This window comes from Vipera berus (assembly GCF_964194415.1).
Source record: "Vipera berus genome assembly, chromosome: 2".
Classification (NCBI taxonomy): Eukaryota; Metazoa; Chordata; class Lepidosauria; order Squamata; family Viperidae; genus Vipera; species Vipera berus.
Window position 1 is genome coordinate 120,240,127 of NC_138203.1, and position 20,545 is coordinate 120,260,671.

The following is a 20,545-nucleotide window of genomic DNA, read 5'->3' on the forward strand; positions in this document are numbered from 1 at the left end:
GAAGGGCCCTGGGGTATCCATCTACCTGGCAAGTAGCTGACAGTGAAAATAGGCAGGAGCCTGATGACAGCGGGTCACAAGGAGCTAACACAGAAACACATACCCCCACACAAAACAGACCACTGCAGTCAGACCAAGAAACAAGAAGCAGAACCGTACCCACTGCAGAGCCGATCCTGAGGAGATCCAACAGAGCACACAGAGCCCCTAGCTACCTTAACGATTATGTTTGCTCTTAAGCCTGGGGGGAGGAGGAATCAAAGGGTTAAATGTAAATTTGTAAATAAGCTGTATATAGTTAAGAAGGAACGACAGAGGGTGTCTCCTCACCATGGGGGAAGGGGTGCAGTGTATGCCACTCAGCATACACAATGAACAGCTCAGCAGGAGGCTGAATGAGCAGCTCAGCAGGAGGCTGGACAGCTCCGGACGATAACCGTTCACGCGGGAAAAGCCTGAAATGGTTCAAGCTGTTGACAGCCCCAGGCATGGGCAGCCCTGGCGGGAAGCCAGGATTCAAACCCATTGGCCACCTGCACTGGCGGGAAGCCCAGGTTTGAACTGATTGGATGTCATCCACCTGGGCAGGTACAAATAGACGCCAGGTATCCCCCTTTTCCCCGGTTCGTTCTGTTCCTGAAAAAACGCATCGTTACCCAGCTCTGTGTCCGTCTCTCTGTGAAGCACGCGACCATCTGTCATCCTCAGGCTGGTGGCTTCAGCTTCCTTCTTCTGGGAGAAGCATGTGGTAGTGGCTGTTTGTTCCTCTTTTTTAAACTGCCAGAGGGGGTGTGTTCTGTGGGTGGAGGTGTGCTCTGATTGGGTGGGGGATTAGGTGTGTTCTGATTGGGTGGGAGTGTGTTTTGAATGGGGTGTGTGTTCTGATTGGTTGGGGGTGTGTTTTGAGTGGATGGGCTGGTCTTAGCTGCCAGCCTTAGACCTGAGCTGGTGAGTTGTGCTGCTTTTGTTCGGCTTCGTGTTTGTGGTGGTGCCATGTTTTTATAGTGGGTGTCAGTTTGCTTATTGTGTGGTTTGGAGGGGTTTAAAGTGGCTGATGTTGCAGCTGTAGTTAGGTTTCTGTTTTGTGGTTGTGCGTCGTTATCATTGTGGGTTCGGATTTGCTTTTTGAATGGTTGTGTGGTGGTGATGTCATGTGATGTTATCATGAGTTTGGGTCTGGTATCATATATTCATTGATGGATCCAAAGTCTAATGATGAAGATGAGAAAGACCACCAGCACACAAATTAGCAAAGCAGCAACAGCAGTAACAGCTACAACGATAGCCAAATAGGATTCTGAAAACCAGATAGGAAGACAATTAGAAAAAGAGAATGAAACATCACAATACTATTATCAAAATATTTAGATTTTTTTTGGGGGGTGAACTTTGCAAAGAAAATTTAGTGTAACATCCAACTGCGTAAATGTTATTCCGGAAGGCTAAAAGTACTACATATTTTCCAAATCAAACTAAACATGAATAAGGAAAGCTGCACATGAGACAAAGAACCAGGTTGCTTCATATTTTTTTAAACAGAATATCACATTAATATGATCTGAAACTGGTTCTGAAGAGAATATGACATCCAAAGGTATAAGTATCTATTATTTGATTATACCCTACCACCAGATTACAGTTATATTGAAAGCTGAAAATAAAAACTAACAGAAATAGCAGTCAGATGGGATATTGCATTTTACATATATTCACACAAAAATTCAGAACCATTTTTTCACTCATTGAATTAGTACATCTTGAACTCATGAATTTTTCAGACCTCTTACATTTCAAAAAATAATATTTCAGTATATTAGCACTGATTATAACAACAATTATTTATTCATTTTAGACTGAATTTATAACTCAACAGCAAAATAAAATTTTACATAAAGACAATGCTACACTAAATCTGGGGTGGTTGCAATGACTGCAGTCTTACATGTTTCAGTTCAGGGAAAGTTCACCCTGTCTTCCATTGCAGCCTGCTGAAACCTTTTCGGGACTCCACCTTAAGAAGGCACCTGGGCCCCTTGTAGTAGCAGGTCAGAGACACTATGAAGTGAAAGGCATTCTTGACTCTAGAATCTTTAAAGGGAAATTGCAGTACCTAGTACAATGGAAGGGGTACTCGCTTTGTTCTCTTTATTATAGACTTTTTAGAATAAACAATGCTGGAATGTGCTTTGATCTGTCTCGTTAGTTGGAAACATGACACCTGAGGGATCTGTCCCCAGGATCTCAAAGTGCAGCACAGCTCCAACTGCAACATACAGGCATTAACCAGCACCACAGGGGCCTCCCCAAAAATGGCTAAATTGGGAAGGCTCAATGAGTTTGATATTATTCATCCAGAAGAGTGGAGCTCACACATCTCCTGAGTAGACAACTATCTCTGGCCTAACCAGATCACAGATGATGGCCGGAAGGCGGCAACCTTACTATGTGTCTGTGGACAATCCACATTTGATATTGCTGAAAACCTGATAGCACGTATAGAGACTGTGGCCTATGCAGATCTCAAGAAAAAAATAGGGAACATTTTGAGCCAAAACACTCAGTAATTGCCTGGCGCTATGCATTTGAGCAATGTGAGCAGAGATCTGGGGAATCTGCAGCAGAGTTTGTGGCATCCTTTCACCAAGCTTTGCGCCAATGTGAGTTCCCCGACCTGGAAGACAGTCTCAGAGACAGGCTCGTTTGCGGCCTGCATAATAGACTTACAGGAGCGCCTATTCACCATGGAGAAACTGACTTTCCAAGATGCATTGAAGGAAATCATGGCAGAAAAGGCTGCCAGAGGGGCAATGAAGATTCTCCGGCCACCTAAAACACAGCCCCACAGTGATCCACCAAGAGACTGAAGAAGGCTCGGGAGAGGCCAGTGAGAGTGAAGAAATCAATTGTTTGTGGAGAGAGCCACCCAGACGGCCATGCTCCACAGAGCAAGCAACTTCCCCACAGAGCTGCGGAAGCTGTGGGGGACAGCATGAAAGAGCAGAGTGCAGATTCCATACAGCAGTATGCCGTGCCTGTGGAAAGCAAGGGCACCTTGCCAGAGTTTGCAGAGGTCGTCAGCGGGAAATGAAACCTGCGACACAGCAGCACAAGGGGAAATGGCTCCCAGGACAGAACAGAGTTGAATACTGCTCAGGAAGACGTAGCATCCAAAGCAGAGGGGCCCAATGTTCCATCAAAGAAAAGATAAGACTCCAATTAAGACTACAAGGGGTCCCATGCTCCATGGAGCTAGATACTGTATCGGCCCTGTCCATTATCTCCTCCAGGACTTTCTACCACATTTGCAAATGTAGTTGATGGCGGGTCTGCTCAAATGATTGAGCTTAGTGCTAATGGACTTCCAGAATTGCTGTGTTCCCATAAGGGGGGGGGGGGAAAGCTACCATTAGAGTAAAATTCAGAGAGTTCAAGGGTCCCCTCAGTGTAGTGGCCATAAAGGGACCATGTACCAACCTCATAGAACTGGACTGGTTCAAGGCCCTGGGCATCAGGATGATGGGCATCCATCAAACACAAATAGCTGATCTAGCAGCAGTATGCCAAAAATATGGTGACGTATTCAGCACAGAGTTGGGACAATATAAAGGGGCACCCATTTCATGTAGCCTCGATCCAGCAGTAACTCCAATCGGATTAAAACCGTGCAGGGTTCCCTTTGCATTGAAGCCTAAAATTGATGCAGAACTAGACAAGCTGGTACAGCAGGGAATGCTCCAACCGGTGGACTGTAGCCAGTGGGAGACTCCAATAGTGACCCCAGTTAAGCCTAATGGGGACGTTCGCATGTGCACAGACTACAAGTGCACCATAAACAAGGCACTACAGCAGCATGCTTACCCTGTACCAATAGTGAGCCACATTCTCACTTTGCTCCAGGGAGGCCGAATCTTCACTAAGTTAGACGTCGCCCAGGCCTACCAGCAGCTACCGGTAGACGACACTACCGCAGAAGCACAAACAATTGTCATACACAGAGGTGCATTCCGAGTGCGCCACTTGCAGTTTGGGGTAAGTGTAGCACCAGGGTTGTTCCAAATTATTATGTAACAAACACTGAAGAACATTCCTGGCGTCTGCCCATATTTTGATGACTTCCTGATTCCAGGGGAACATTTATATTTGGGCAGATTTTTCTAGTATTGGGATTGATTAAGGGCCTGTGGGCTCAGAGTATAAATTATAGGCATTTTTCTAGTAGTGATTGGTTAAGGCCCTGTGGGCTCAGAGTATAAATTACAGGCAGTTGCCTGCAGTTCTCCAGTTCTAGTTTGAGTCAATAAATGATGTTGTAACTATGCTGGTCTGCTCCTTGCCTACTGAAGCCCACTACACAATAAATATGTTGCCTTTATTAGCTGAAGAAATATATTAGCTGAAGAACAGGGTAGGAAAGATTAGTCCTTATTTGAAAAATATTGACGAAACATAGTTAATTAAAGTAACTTTCTAAACATAACTAAACAAGCAGGAACTGATATGAGGAGGAGATCTAGAATAGTATACTTCTTGACAGTTAGAATAATTAACCAGTGGAACAACCTGCCTCCAGATGTGGTGAATGCTCCAACACTGGAGGTTTTTAAGCAGAGACTGGACAGCCATTTGTCTGAAATGGTGTAGGTTTCCTACCTGAGCAGGGGGTTGGACCTCCAAGGTCCCTTCCAACTTTATTATTATTATTATTATTATTATTATTGTTATTGTTATTGTTGTTGTTGTTGTTGTTGTTGTTGTTGTTGTTGTTGTTGTTGTTGCTGCTGCTGCTGGCTGGTAACCTCAACATTATGATGTTATATAACAAAGAAAAGTCTCTGAGCATGTACTGTATAAAGTTCTTTTCTCTCATACCTGAGCAGTCACATGCTTTTCCTGCATACTTATAATAAAGTCTTCTATTATACATGTGGGTGAAAGAGAGACTTTGGGGCAGATCCTGGTTTAAAATCTCAGCATTTTGTTTTTAAACACTAATCAGCCTTCCTTTGATGGCATTCTGAGATCTGTCATAGAATCATGGGGCTGGAAGAGACTTTGGAGGTCTTCTAGTCCAATCCCTTGCCCTAGACAGGGGTCCTTATTCCACCCCTGGTTGTTCAATCTTTTCTTGAAACTCTCTAGAGATGAAGCACCCACAATTAATCCAAACGTTGTAGAAAATATGTCCTTGGCAGTCATAAAGCTTACAGTTCTGATGATGTAATCTTTTTTCTCCCCCAGTCCACTGTCCATGTTTTATCCTCACTTGGGACCTAGGGACAAGTGGCACACAACAGGAGCAGCAGTCTTCTCCCTACTTGTCTGACTGGGGACAAAAAATTGAGCATATGGCATCTGACATGTGAAGCTCACTTAACATTTCCTAATGAATAAGAACTGCTGCTCTGCTCCTAAACATGCATGCTATTATGTATGCATTCCTTTTTTAAAAAATGGAGAAAGGATTAATGCAGTTTAAAAGAAAAATACAATAGTAAATGTCCACCTCTCTGTCTCTCTTTCTCTTTATCTGAGGTATGCCTGAATGGCTGTTTACCATTTATAGGTTTTTATAATAATAAGGGGAGGGGGGGGGAAGCACACTGGTTGATCATCCCCAGAGAGTGGAAGCTGTTGCTGCAATGAGACAAGGGTCTGACGTGTCTCTTTAGTAAAGGTTCTTGGCTTGCAAACTTACCAGCAGTCTTGAGTGAAACTTCTGAGGATTTGGTTTGATAGACTGGTTCATGTAGGCCCAAACGCACTGCTGCGTGACAATAAGCTTCCTGACCGTGGTCCTCTGGATGGAGGGTGACTGGGAGAGTGACTGTATAGTTTTCTATTTCAACCCAAGTACAGTTTGTGAAACTTGGTGTACCCAACCTCTTTGACCCTTTAAAAAAGGTCACCACAAGATTAAGGCAGGGTTCTACTCTAATTATGTGGCATGTCAGGTTATAGGCCCAGTTTTGGCCTGGCGATAGCTTCTGGAGTTCCAGGGTCATTACCTCAAGAGGTCCTGTGGTCAAAAAGAGATAACGTTAACTGGGCTGAATGGCTGAGTTTCTTCTCTGAGAGAGATGGAATATTTCTCTTCCTTGCTCTCCTGCCAAAAGCTGGATGGGTTCAGGCTCTTCAGGGGTTCTTTCATAATTCCCCATTGACCTCTTCAAGGAGAAAGACATCCCCTCTCTGCCAAATTTGAAGATTGCTACTACTACCCGTTAGAAATCTTAAAAACTTAATTTCCTTCATTGTTCTTTCCACTTCAGGATCTGGGTACAGACTCCAGTCAATCAAGGAGTCAGAAGTAGGGCTGTGGATCACAGATAAAAAGACTAGATCCTGTATGGAAAACATCTCTTTAAAGATCTTTGCAGTAGCCCCTAAATTCCAAATTACAGCATACATTATACCTAGCTAATAGTTCAAAGGCAGACAGTTTTATAAGTCTTAGCATTTTATATGATGCCTGATAGGCTTCTTCTTCTGGGGTATTCAGGTATCTAACAAAAGAACATACTGAATGTACTTGGTTAATCTAAACAAAATTAAGTAATGATTACTATCTTTGTGAATCTATCTACTATAACAGGTAAGTATTGATGCTTCAGGACCAATTTTGTGATAGTGTTTCTTAACCCACTATTTTGTAAAGGCTCGTAAGAGAACATTTTGTCCTGAAAGGTAAAACTAGTGAGGTTTCCCTTGAAACTCTACACTGAAATGGACTCTAAATGCTCAACAATTTCTAATCTTCATTTCTAATCTTATTCAAGGAACAATAAATCATCCTTAATTTGGCAGCAGAGTGTCTTGAGACTGAAACTGTTTTGAAAACCTACTTTCACACCTCAACCACCGCCCTGCTCCTTTTTTAAGTAGCAACATCTTTGATGAATCACCTTTCTAGAACATCTTTTTTGCGAGTTTCCCCCCCCCTCACCAAAGTCTGTAAATATGTTAATTCATCTGATCACAGATGTCTATCCTTCACTGTATTTCAACTACACACTGAACTTCAAGTTAGCCAACCTATTTAGACTTTAGTGTGTCATGTGTAAACCCAGCACTTATTGTTAGTTTTTGCTTCGGGGTGTCAAAATTAAGTTAACTGTTTGTAAACATGGCCTCTGTATAAAACATGATGCTCTTTTTCCAGTTGTATTTCTTCGTACAGCATGCTTAAAATGCTGGGTTAGAGGCAGCAAGAGTTAAATTCTACTCCACAGCTGGCCTTGGAAGCTTTCTGAGTGACTTTGGACCAGTCACCTTCTCTCAGCCCAGCCTACTCAAGAGTTGTTATGGGGAAAACTAGGAGGAGCACTATGCCTCTTGAATGAAAGGCAAGATATAAATGAATGAATACTAATATAAGAGCATATAAGAATTGTCCTTTCTCATCTCTCTTTAGGGCATGTACATAAGATATTGTAGTGTTTTTGGAGACTCTAGCCCTCCATCCTAAGCTAGAAGAGAAGAGCTACTCCAGAGAGGCTGCCAAGGTCTGTGTGTGTGTTGGGGGGATGCTGATTTAAAAGTCTGTTTTCATCTTTTGGCAGGACATAATTAAAAGGTCAAGAAGAAGAAGATGTTGCTTTCTGCACTGGACAAGCTGGATGGTCTACTCAATAGACTATAAATCAACTGCCAGCTTTCTCCTCTTGCTACTCATTCTTTTTCCTTTCTCCTGACTCTTATGGATGTTCAAGACAACAGCTAACAACATATGGCCCTATTAAAATATATGTTCTGCACACCCTTGAGTGCAACAGAAAAGTAGTATCATGGATTACACTGATACAGATCAACAAAGCCAGAAAGCATGGCTGTCCTTATAGATTCAGTGCAGTAATCTTTAAGGAGAGTGAGCAGTGGTTTCTCCAACTTTCCTTTCTTTCTGCAGTCAGAATCACCTACCAGAAGGAGAAATCACTGCAATCACTTTCCTGAACACATGATGGAGGAGTGGGAGACTCCTTCCAAGTGGGCACTCTCTTCCAAAAATCCAGATGTTGCTGGTTTGCCATTGAACTATCACTCTCTTTCAATAGCCCTGTGGCAATGTGGTAGGGAGAAGTGAAATTGGGTGCTTTAATTAATCTCTAATTCCAGTCTAATTGTACTATGTCTTTAAAAAAAACTGGTGAAGTATTTGCATTGAAGCAATACCTTGTTAAAGGGTTTGTGAATTACTGCTATTTACTGCAATGGATGTGGAGATCTTCCTTCCTTCCTTCCTTCCTTCCTTCCTTCCTTCCTTCCTTCCTTCCTTCCTTCCTTCCTTCCTTCCTTCCTCCCTCCCTCCCTCCCTCCCTCCCTCCCTCCCTCCCTCCCTCCCTTCCTCCCTTCCTTCCTTTTTTCCTGCTGACTCTTCAGTTCCCACAGTACTAGTTTTTGAAAGATATTCCAATCAGTGCCCTGATTATGCCTTGAAAATGGGGTTGTGGTGACATCTTTTCTTTTGTTACAATTTTTGTTTAGGCCTTTGACTGCTGCAGTTGTCTTCATAGCAGAGGAGATTTGAGGCCCCAGGGTTGCTTATCCCCTCCAGTTCCAGTTCCATCTCATTTTTTCCCCCTGGTCTTGCATGCTTCTCTATCTGACCTTATCTACTTCTATTCTGGAGGGTGGTCCCTATAGGACATTTAAATGACCCGAGTCTCAAGAAAGGCAAATTGGGAAGACCTGCTTTAAAGGAAGTGAATGGTAGCTCAGCAAAATCTATGCAAAGAAAATCAAAGGTGGATGAACGTTTTTCTCCACCCCCACCCCATGTGGGCTGATTATACTCTGTAACCACAGGGTGAAGTAGGTTTAAATCAGAGCTGGGGTAATGGATGGGATCTCACCAAAAGTCCATAATGATATGCCGCGGGAGGTGTTTTTCAGGAGAGGTTTTGTTGGTCTCAGATCCAGGGATGTTTGGCAGGTAACTGTCTTGTTGTAGTCATCTTCCTGAGCTATTATGCTATGATTCACCACAACAGTATCAGCTTCAGGGTGAATATAATTCTCAAAGGTCTTTACCAGAAGTTGCTCTTCCCCTTTCAGCAAGGTCACAGTGAGGTTCCGAATGGGGGCTACATCAAAAACCCGGCATGTTAAATTATACAACTTGCCCACCACCATTTCTGGTACTGGATACAGCTCAATCTTCTTTGGAGTTTCTGTAATAGAATAAGACATAGCCAAACATTTTCAATGTTTAGAGGAAAGGTGACGATGAGTAAAATCATGGCTTTTCTGGATTTAATTCCATTGCAGTTCAGGACATTTTTTCCCCCCAAAGCACATCTGGGATAGAATATATGTCTATATTCGGCCATCTGCCCTTTTCTATCACCCACTAAAGGCTTCCTTCTTCCATTTGAAAAAGATAAAGGATCTCCCTGAGTTCAGGGAGTGGGGGAAGGAGCTGGGGAGAATGCAGACTGTGGAAAATAATTTCTCAGCAGATGTAAAGTTGAGAGAAATTGGGGTGAAGCGTTGATGGTTGCATTCTTTAAAAACAATTTGCAAAATCGTGAAAGTGGCCAGCCATATTCTGCTAATCACAGAAAAGGGGCTGATTTACTTCATTAGCTAATATATACAGTTGTAGGATTTGTCTGCTCATTCCTTCTTAAGGAGGAAGGAAGAGAGATACGAGAAGAGCATCCAGCAGTGATTGCCAACATTTTCCTTGTAGCCCATGCTGCTTGCTGCTGTTGCTACAGAACATCCTCGTCTTCCTCCTTCCCTCTCTCACTTGCTCCTTCTTCTTCCCATGCTGCTCTTCCACCATGGTGCTCTACATTTGGTCATCATGTCTGAAGTGCAAAACTTTGCGTAACCTCTAATTAAACAAAAAACTACTGGAAACTCTCATTCTTTGCAGTCATCTAGGGATCATCTGGATTCTTGCAAACCAGTTATGATAGCCCTACTCTATGCACTCAGCTTAGCTGAAGGCATCTGCCAAGGAATTGGCATCAAAGGGAAACCCAGTGTCATGGTATACAGGAATGAGTTTGGGAGATAGGGTAAAGAGACAAACTCAAAGGACAATCAGCAGGAATACCGACAGGGCAAGTGGCTCAGAAGAAACTTTCCCTAGTTTCTTGGGCTGTAAAGAAGATCAGGAATGGGGGGCAGAGAGATACTTTCAGACTTGAAAAATTCTGTTAACTGCAATCTTACAATAAAGTAGAATCAGCTCATCTGGCCATATTTCCTGTCTGGTTCACTGTGCAAGACTGTTGCCCAGTGGCTGGCCCTGTGCTTGTGAGACTCAAGTGGTTGCCCCTATTCCAGCGGTTTTTTTATGCAGACTTACATGGAGGTATGTTTGTGTAAGATTGACCGTTAAGCCTAGAGAGACTTTGTATAGAGGTGTTTTCTTTTTACCTATGTACTGCTTGAGGGAACCCTCTCAAACTTTTCCTCTATGTGCCCAGACATGATTGAAAAGGTTTCAGAGGGAGGGACTTCACTGGCTGAGACACTGTAAGTGTGAAATAGTTAACACTTTCCCTAGCCTAAGGCAGAAACAAATCATCCAGCTAAACCAAGTTCTATTGCTTCATTTTACTGGAATACTTTGGGGACATTTTAGTATACAATTTTTATTGTGACTAGAGTGAGCACTAGATATTTCTAAATGCCAGATAACCACCGCCTACTAGATTAGACTCCAACAGCCAAGCATTGCTTTTGAAACAAATGCTTGACATTACATAAGAACATCAAATGACTTTTCTCCATCAATGGGATGTTAGCAGCAAGGAAGTTTAATGTTTGCTTGTTATAAAGGCCTAGTTGCATAAAAACCTTTTCAACTGATGTCGGAAGGAGAAATGGGAGAAGGTGTAGTTTTTCCAAGGGGAAAAAAATCTAAAACTTTGCTGAAAATGTGAGGGAGAAAATTCCTACTAGATGCCTGGGGACTTCTTCTGAACATTATAAATATTCCTCTATATCTGGCAGATTTGTACTCTAACATTTGACTTTTGGCTCCCTGAGCCCCCATTTTCTTTTCTTATCTTGTTAAGTTGAGCACCTCGTCTCAAAGAAGAAAGCATTCATCCCTTTCTTCCACCGAACTGCAGTAAGGCTTCTTCACAGTGGGCAACGTTCAAAGTGATAGACTTTCATAGTGAATTTGACTTACGGTAAACTGTGACGATCGTTTCCCAAGACCTGGGTTCATTATTACAGGTCACAACACACGATGCACGGAGTGACCAGTCAACGACAATGAAAGTGAAAGCTTTCCAGGTGGGCCCCTCATCTCTATAATCATAGCTGTGAGAGGACCTCTCCTGAATATCACAGCTACTGTTGTTGCCGCTGTTGTTTGTTGTGCAATTTAGCACAAAGAGGCCTCCAAATTTCACTGCTTTTCTCAAGGGCACTGCTGGGTTTTTCTGCTGAGCTGCTGAAAACCCAAGAAAAACACACGTGTCAAGAACAGGAATTAACAAAATAGTGTCATTTCATCCTGATTTTGTCCAAAGTATTTAAATACTTCATGCAGTCAGCTGAGATCTTGCCCACCAATATCACCATGAAAAATTGGGGAAAGAAAGTTATTATAGTTACCTGCTTCTGCCTTGGCGTACAGACTGATGTTTGTAAAATTTTGCATTGGGAGGTCAACTAGTATTACTGAAATGCATTTACATTTTTGGATTACCATCTGTTTCAGAACAATATATATATATATATAATTTTGCCCATGAGTAAGTTAGCTGTTAGTCTATCATAGCAAAAAAATAAAATAAGCAATTAGGAGGATTCTGGTGGAAGATTTTTCTTATTAAATGTTCACTAAAAAGCACACACATGCCTCCTCAGTATGTCAATATTTTCACAGCTGATCTAGAATAATATTTTCTAACTCTTACCCCCTTCTTTATTTGAGATTCATTGCAGTTTTCACCATCTGGATTCATAAAAAATTATTTGTTAACAAATTCCATCAATACCTTAACAACTCTGATCCTATCATCAACTTTAGCATCAATGAATCTGCAAAACAAGTCCACTTCCTTGATGTCACAGTAAAATCACACAATGGACACATAGACAATATACAGCATAGCTACATACTTCTAGCTTCCACCCAGAGCACATAATCAAGCCACCCTCTCATCTATATCCAGGCACTGCACTACAACAACATTCGTTATGACCCACTTGATGGACATGCTCAAGTGGTGGAATTAAACCAGACATTCAGGAGGCTGAATGTATCCACCCAACAAGACAAATCAATAGAACCTGAATTGTTCCCAGGGAGTAACTATTAAAAGACAAGCCACAAAAACAGAACAGAATACCGTTGGCTGTCACTTACAACTCACCACTCAATCACACAATAGATTATTAATAAGCTTATTAATAGATTATTAATAATAATGAACAGTGACACTTCATTTTCTCAAGTACAATATAGTGGCACTATATTTTAAATAAGCAGCCATCGACCGTGAAGCAGATTCTCACAAGAAACAAGAAACAACAGGACAATGATGCTAAAACAGGAACCTGACCATGCCACAAATCCAGATGTCTATTTTGCTCCCACAACTTATACCAACGGCACCATCACCAGGTCCAGTAAGTACCCTCTAAACTAAAGTGACATACTCCATCATCTGCCAGCAATGCCTTTCTGGATTCTAGAGAGGATAAACAGGGAAAACTTCGCAGAAAAGTCCAAAAAAGCTAAACCAAAAAATACCACATTTTACTGAGAGATATGCTGACAGATACAGGAAAAATTGGCAAAGTTTTCCCATAACATTTTTACCTCTGTCTACTTGTGCTTAGTTGTGGCTTCTTTTTGTGTTTTTCAATGTCACTATTCAATGCAAAACTTTTCTTACCTTCCTATCTCATTATTCTAATAATAAAAAGAGCCAGTTTGGTGTACAGTAGTGGTTAAGGCACCAGGTTAGAAACTGGGAGCCTGTAAGTTCTAGTCCCACCTTAGGCATGAAATCATTTGGATGTCATGCAGCCAGTCATTCTCTCTCAACTCTAAGAAGAAGGGAAGGGTAAAATTTCAGGCTATCTTAAAAAGTCTCAACAAGCACAATGGCTTTTTAACACGTTACAACTATTAATTGATAAGGTACTTGTAATGTGCCTCACATGTAGCCTGCATCTAATAACCACCCCATCCTCCCTCCCCTTTTCACCCCAATTTAAATCTTGCCTCCATCTAGCCACTCTGCAGACAAGGAAGTGAGATGCAGCTCATAACAGCTATGCCTTTTAATAAAACACTGGAAAATGTGCTACCAGACTCCTGATTTTTTGTCACTCTGAGTGTGCTCACTTGTTTCCCCTTGCTAGAGATGGAAAGAACCAAAAAGGTTTGCCCCCTGCTTTTCTATGGGAAGGTACACTGGAAGACAAATCCATCATCCTTGACCCCTGAACATGCTGAAATCCAGAGAGAACCAATTTAACGTTCTTGATTTAACACCAGTATTGTTCCAGAATCTTCATGATCTTAGGTCCATCACTACTGTACAAACTAACCTTTCTCATAGGCATGTTACGGCAAGGATAAAATCAAGAACTCATGTTAAATTTCTTGAGTTCGCACACAATGTGACAAGTGGCCACGTTTGCAGTGTGCATTTATTACATCTAATCTTTACATAATACGGTTGAGAAATGTGTTGCTTCAGTCCACACGAGGACGGTTTCTGTCCGTCCTGATAATGGCCTGAATGCAAAACACTCCCTCTCAGGATATTTTTCTGAGTTGTATAGATTAGAAAAGGCCAAGGCAAACTTCTTCTGAAATGGAAAGAAGCCAGACAGGGTTAAAACATGCCGAGTTTTCTTGTCTCAAACCAGAGGGGTGGGATGCTAGCTGGAAAAGACTCTTTTTATTGAAAAATATCATTTTATCATTTATAAGTTTATACCCTAATTAATCCAATCTTATAATTCATTCATTTACACTGTGGTGCTAGTATCTGGATCTTCCACTTGTGCAGAAGACAGCAAGACTTATACCTTTACTATTACTATTAATAATGCATTTCTCTACGTGTAGTTTCTGAAGATTCTTCCCAGGTGCAGCTTATTTACAATATTTATATATAGGCAGCTCATGAAATTAAATGAAAAATATACAACCATACAATAAACATACATTGAAAGAAAATGTATACTGTACTTAAGACCATAGCCACAAAAACCTGGTTAAATGTATGTGCAGAAATCAGCTAAAATTAAAAGTATAGCCAGAGTTCACTTCTTGGGAAAAATTTAAAATAATACTTAATTTTGTGCTACCCCTGAGAAAGCACTTTCTCTATACAGTAGTCTGTCTTGAAAGGAGATCCAGGTTTCACGTTGTTAAGTTAAAGACTCAATTATTCACATATGGATAGTTCATAAAATGAAGGGGAGTAATTCCCAAACATGCAATGCTTGTGCCTCACCACCCTGTTGAATGACACAACAGAGGCTGTAGCTTAAAGCAGATGGTGGGTCACAGTTTGGATAGCCAAGCAAAAGACCTTCAAGGTGAATACAAAGTCCAGAATGGAGATTAAGTTCTTCATTGGTTCCAGCTTCAGGACACTTACTTGAAAGAGCCAAGAGGAATCCAATGCAACACAGAAAGGCAGTGAAGAGCTTCCAAGTTTTCACCTCCATCGCTGAAAGGAAATGGAAAGAAGCATCTCATTGACTTAGAAAAGGTGTCCTTCAAAAATCACACTAGAATAAATCTCCAGGAACAACTGTGAAGAGGAAGACCAAGCTCAGTTTCAACCTCTGACTCCAGGACCCAAGAGTCCATTCCTATAGCCTAGGAGCGTCCACACCTTTTGGCATGTAGAGAAATATTTGAAATCTTCCTTGACATGCTGTCTAGAAAACACAAATGCAAGATAACTAGCCCTGAATGGTCCCCTACATTCCAACGTGCAAATGAAATGTTTTAGTTCCATTTTTCCTTTCCATTTGTTTTTCCTTTGGTGATATCAGGTTGGGCTTTTGTTCTTCCAACTAATTTTTCCTTGTAAACTGAAGACTTGCTACAAGTCTTGGAACAGTTTTAATCTGTTGCTGTTGCTGGTTTTATTCATCAGTTTAGACATTTTGGTTTCTTCTTCACGTGCTTCAGTGTTGTAATGTTTGAATGTGGATTTTTTGCTTTTTGATTTTTTTGTGTGCTTCTTATGCCGTGAGGTGTATTAAATATGTAAAAAAATTGGTCTTTCCTTATCTTTCATAATTACTGTTTTTAACTGTTTTACAATTTGCTAGGTTCCCCCCACCCCTGAAAATATATTTGCAACCCCTGGTCCCAGGGCTTCTTGGGTTTTCTTTCATCTTCTAGAGCTGCTTTTTCTTCTTAAACGTCTCCCTTTTTTCTCCCTTGCCTTGTGACAGGAAATTCAGGACAATTTTATTTTCTCCTCATCAAAGCCTTCTGAAGTGAAGGAAGCTTGGAAAAAAACAAGTCTGCTCAAAGCATCTTTCTACTTTGCTCCCATAGTCTGTTCTCCACCCCTTTGCCTGTTTAGATCCATTTGGCTGATTTCCTGTGAAATGAAGGTTTTTGTGTCCTCCCCATATTGAAATGATAAAGAGATTCAGGAGGTTTTCATCACTTACATGCACTGGTGGTAGAAGTGGCTCAAAGGAGGAAGAGCACCTGAGGAAGACAAAGTGGGTTTCCGTGTGGTTGGTGCAGTTGTCTTGCTACAAGCCTTCTGCAGTCAGTGGCCCACGAGGTTTCTGTTGCTAGCGGTAGTAAAAGTCAGGCAGGCAAAACGTCTTCCTGCTGGGAGAAGATAAGGCCACCAGCTTTTGAGTTCTTAGAAAGACAACTCTGAAGGAGAAGGTCTTTGCATTAATAACAAATATTGGGCGTTAATCAACCAGAGTTAACACTACTTAGGTGGTGTCTTGCTCAATCGTAGTAACTATGAGAGGGATCTCAGATTCCTAGTGAACAATCATTTAAATGTGAGCCAGCAGTGTGCTGCAGCTGCCAAAATAGTCAACACAGTCTTAGGCTACATTAACCGAGGGATAGAATCAAGTGAAGTGTTAATACCACTTTACAATGCCTAGTTAAGGCCACACTTGGAACACTACATCCAGTTTTGGTCACCACGATATAAAAAAGATGTTGAGCCTCCAGAAAGAGTACAGAGAAGAGCAACAAAAATGATTAGGAGACTAAAACATATAAGGAATGGTTGCTGGAACTGGGTATGTCTAGTTTAACGAAGAGAAGGACTAGGGGTGACATGATAGCAGTGTTCCAATATCTCAGGGGTTGCCACAAAGAAGAAGGAGTCAAGCTATTCTCCAAAGCACCTGAAGGCAGGACAAGAAGCAATGGATGGAAACTGATCAAGGAGAGAAGTACCCTAGAATTAAAGGAATTAAACACTGGAAGTTTTTAAGAAGAGACTGGACAACCATTTGTCTGAAATGGTATAGGGCAGGGGTCTTCAAACCTGGCCCTTTTATGACTTGTGGACTTCAACTCCCAGAATTCCTCAGCCAGGCACAAGTCATAAAAGGGCCAAGTTTGAAGACCCCTGGTATAGGGTTTCCTGCCTGAGCAGGGGTTTGGACTAGAAGACCTCCAAGGTCCCTTCCAATTCTATTATTACTATACTATACTTTTAATAGCACATATTTTATTATTAATTATATATTTTGTAGCAGCAGCATTTTCTGGGGAGTAACTCTCATTGAACAAAACAGGTATTTTCTTTCAAGTATTGGCAGGTCTATCTCTTCCATGGAAATCAATAGCATCTTTTAAAGGGAAGGGAAGGGAGGGATGCACACTACAGCCTCCAAAGTCTTTGCAGCTCATTCAAGAGTTATGTCTGACAGTTGGTACTTTTGCCCTCAGCCAAAGGTGCCCAATCCAGTCCCTCTTTGCAGTGGAAGAAGTCTAGAGATCCCATAACCAACAGTTTCAGCTATGCTCAAATTATAGAAGGGGGGGGGGCGAAAGCCCTAATAAGCAGGCATATACATAGAATGAAGGCTATTGCTAAGCACATTGATTTGTACTTTAGATTGTAAGCCGCCCTGAGTCTTCGGACAAGGGCAGGATATAAATGGGATTAAAAAAAAATTAAATCCACCACTTGCTGTGCTACAAAGGCAATTGGAAAGTGCATTCTAATGTAGAGCATTAGTTTCTGGAAAATAGTTTTCTTGTAAGATACCAGAAAACTCCAAGCTTAAAATTCATTAATATGACAACAATTTTGGGATTAAAAAGGCACAGAGAGGATGTTTAAGATGATAATTACTCAATAAAGAAGAGAGCAGAAGGCATAACTGTATATTTTTTTCTCATTTCTTTATGCTCTTTTTCTTTCATCTTTTGTTTGTTCATTTTTACAATATTGAAAAATTCTAATACATATATACATTCATTATATATGAAATGACTGCAGCAACAATTTATGGAGGCTTCCCAGTACAGCTGATCTGACCCCACTGATCTATTAAGATGGCTGATGAAGATTAAATGAAATCAAAGAAACACTTCTTTCCAATCGTTCATCATTGGTTTATTTATTAATTTTATATCCCATATTTATTATTTTATAAGTTAATTCAAGGCAACAAACTTACCCAATACTTCTTCTTTCTCTTATTTTCCCCACAACAGCAATCCTGTGAGGTGAATTGGGCTGAGAAAGAATAACTGGCTCAAACCTATCGAGTCGGCTTTGAGGCCTAAGGATGGACTAGAACTCACAGTCTCCTGGTTTTTAGGCCAGCACCTTAATCACCTCACCAAACTATAAAGGAATTCTCAGATCCTGAAAAACAGGGTGGTAGTTTGCCAAACAGCACAAGATCTCCACATTTCTCCTTGATCATGAAATCAAGGTTTCATGTAACCAGCTCCCCAGTGCCATCAACAAATAGATATCATCATCATCATCATCATCATCATCATCATCATCATCAGGGTCAAGGAATTCCTCTCCTAACAAACTAAGATATAAAGGGGATACAGGTAGTCCTCAACTTATGACCACAATTGAGCCCAGAATTTATCTTGTGAAGTGAGACATTTATTGTGAGTTTTGCCCCATTTTACAACATTTCTTGCCACAGTTGTTAAGTGAATCACTGCAGTTGATAAGTTAGTAACCTGTTAAGTGAATCTGTTAGTAACCTGTTAAGTGAATCTGGCTTCCCCATTGACTTTGCCTCTCACAAGGTTGCAAAAAGTGATCACTGACCCCAGGACATAGCAAAGGTCATAAATATAAACCAGTTGCTAAGCACCTGGTTCATTTGATCACATGACCATGGGGATGCTGCAAAGATTGTAATTATGGAAAACAGTCATAAGTCATACAGTGCTGTGGTAACTTTGAATGGTCACTAAATGAACTGTTGTAAGTCGAGGACTACCTGTACAAAGATATCCAATTGCCAATGTTCCTACACCTTACCTGCCTTTTCCTCTATCAGTAATCCTGGTTAGACCTGCGCCTAATTCTTGGCCCATCAGCAATACTTCTTGAATGTAGGAACAGATGACATTGTTCTCCTACTCTTACTCCCATTCTTTTGCAAATATACCCCACACCATTTTCTTCCCAACTTCAGTTCAAAAAGGGCAATTACTGTTTTCTGATCTGAGTCATCTTAAGCCCTCACACTGGGGGGATGGTGTCCTGTGCTTTGTTCTGCTTGGGAAGCAGCATTACTCCTGGGCAGTCTGGCTGCTATGTTGTTTGCCAATTGGCAATTGCTTTTCTTTAAATAATCTGCTTAGCCCAATGGTGGTCTGCTATGTTTATAAACCAATAACCATCCTCAATGCTAGAATCGTATCACTCCATTCAACCCTGACATTTCCCAGTGGGCACTCTTTGGATTTGTGCCCAAGCTGGATGAAGCCTACGCCCTTTGCTTTCCCTTCCCTTTCTTTTGTTTTTGACAACGTCTTCAAGTGATCGTGTAAGATAACTGCTGCTTTGTTTCTGTGAAACTGAACTATCCAGTTCTTCCTTGCATCAGATTTTCCAAGGGCCTATGTATGAAGGAAATGGGAAAGAAAGAAAAACCCCACCACATTCATTATTGTATTGTTGGAATTGCAAGGATACCATGGGGGGGGGGGAGAAAAATGAAAGCTATACACTAGCACCAAAGGAGGGATGAAGGCACCCAGATGTATAAATGTTTGGGAAAGGAAGGCAAAAGAGAGGGAATGAGTGAGAAGGGAACAATCTCTAAGAGGAAAAGGCAGGTATTGGTAGACCCAACCCCACCAGAGCTAGTCAGTGAAGTTTGCTTTCCCTGCATGGCTGGGAAGGGGAGCAGGCAGGGAATGACCAATCAAACCATGGGATGCCAGGAGTCCAGAGTGAGCATCATCCTGGGTCCTTTGCCAGGTTGCTGCAATTTGGAAAAGAATTTCCGAAACTGGCCGGAGAAACAATCAAGAGAGATGAGAGACAATCAACTTGCACTGCAGGGTGGAACTGCCCTCTGTGAGGCTTCTTTGGGAGTGAGCAATTCTTATTGATTGGGTGTTTGTCTTTTAAGCCTTCCTCTGTTGCTCTGGTCAAACATAATTGTCATCTGTACAGTCCCTGGAATTGCAGATATAGCTGTGACTTCCTAAACCCTTGTGCTTGCATCAGACTCAGGATTTGTAGGCCATCGTGACCATGTTGAAGTTCACACACCCTTGCCATATTTGACTCTGTCATACATGGGGCAACCTGGCCTTGGCCTCTCTTAGCTGAAGACAGCAATAAGAATCATTCATTTATACACATAACAGGCAAGGTTCATTTATTACACAGAATTAGATTCTTTGAGATTTGGTGTACCATTACACACATTAAAAAATTACTACAACTCTATTGCATTCTCCCCAAACAGCAATGTTATGTTAACTTAAAAGAAAGGATTGTTATTTGAAAATCTTCAGCATTAATTTCTATTAATGTAATAGAAATTAAATTAAAAGAGGTAAAAATACAATATGCTGGTGTAGGCTTTTACAGCTACCATCAATTTTAATATTCCCGGCCTTGGCTACAACTTTGATCCTTTTTTCATTTAGCTCACAGTTGGGTGTTTTTACTTTAAACATAGTCAGTTGTGGCTTTTTAATACCATCTTATGAAAGAATAAGAGCTTGCCATATTTTTTCAGATCCAACAAATGGATTACCTCTAATTCATAAGTTTACATTCTTTTTTCTTTTCTTTTTCTTTTTTTTTCATTTTTGCCCTAATAGTAGCATAAAATTTCTTTCTTGATCTTGCTGAGATGTGTCTGTTTTCATAATCACTTTGCTGCCATCTCATGTTCATCTGAATTTTTGCACTCCTGCTACTGTAGGATAGCTTTATCCAAATCCAATCAAGTAGCTATTAAACTGTTTTTAATTTTCTCCATCATTTTAAATTCAGGTACAGCCCTGCTATTCATAGTAGATGGCGCTGGCAGATTTTCAAATAGAATAGTAATGAGGAGGAAAGTAAGTTTTACTCTGGTTTATGCTGATTTCGAA

At 41.1% G+C, this 20,545-nt stretch overlaps 1 protein-coding gene across 1 annotated transcript; it reads right to left on the reverse strand.

Moving 5' to 3' along the window:
- Positions 1-717: 717 nt before the first annotated feature.
- On the reverse strand, positions 718-15,739 carry LOC308663461 (intercellular adhesion molecule 4-like). Its single transcript, XM_081319874.1, has 6 exons — positions 15,631-15,739; positions 14,595-14,666; positions 11,150-11,416; positions 8,850-9,167; positions 5,696-6,016; positions 718-1,297 (listed from the first exon to the last, which is right to left on the reverse strand). The coding sequence occupies exons 2-6, from the start codon at positions 14,662-14,664 to the stop codon at positions 1,191-1,193; spliced, it is 1,083 nt and encodes a 360-aa protein (XP_081176000.1). The 5' UTR covers positions 14,665-14,666; positions 15,631-15,739; the 3' UTR covers positions 718-1,190.
- Between the last annotated feature and the right edge of the window lie 4,806 nt (positions 15,740-20,545).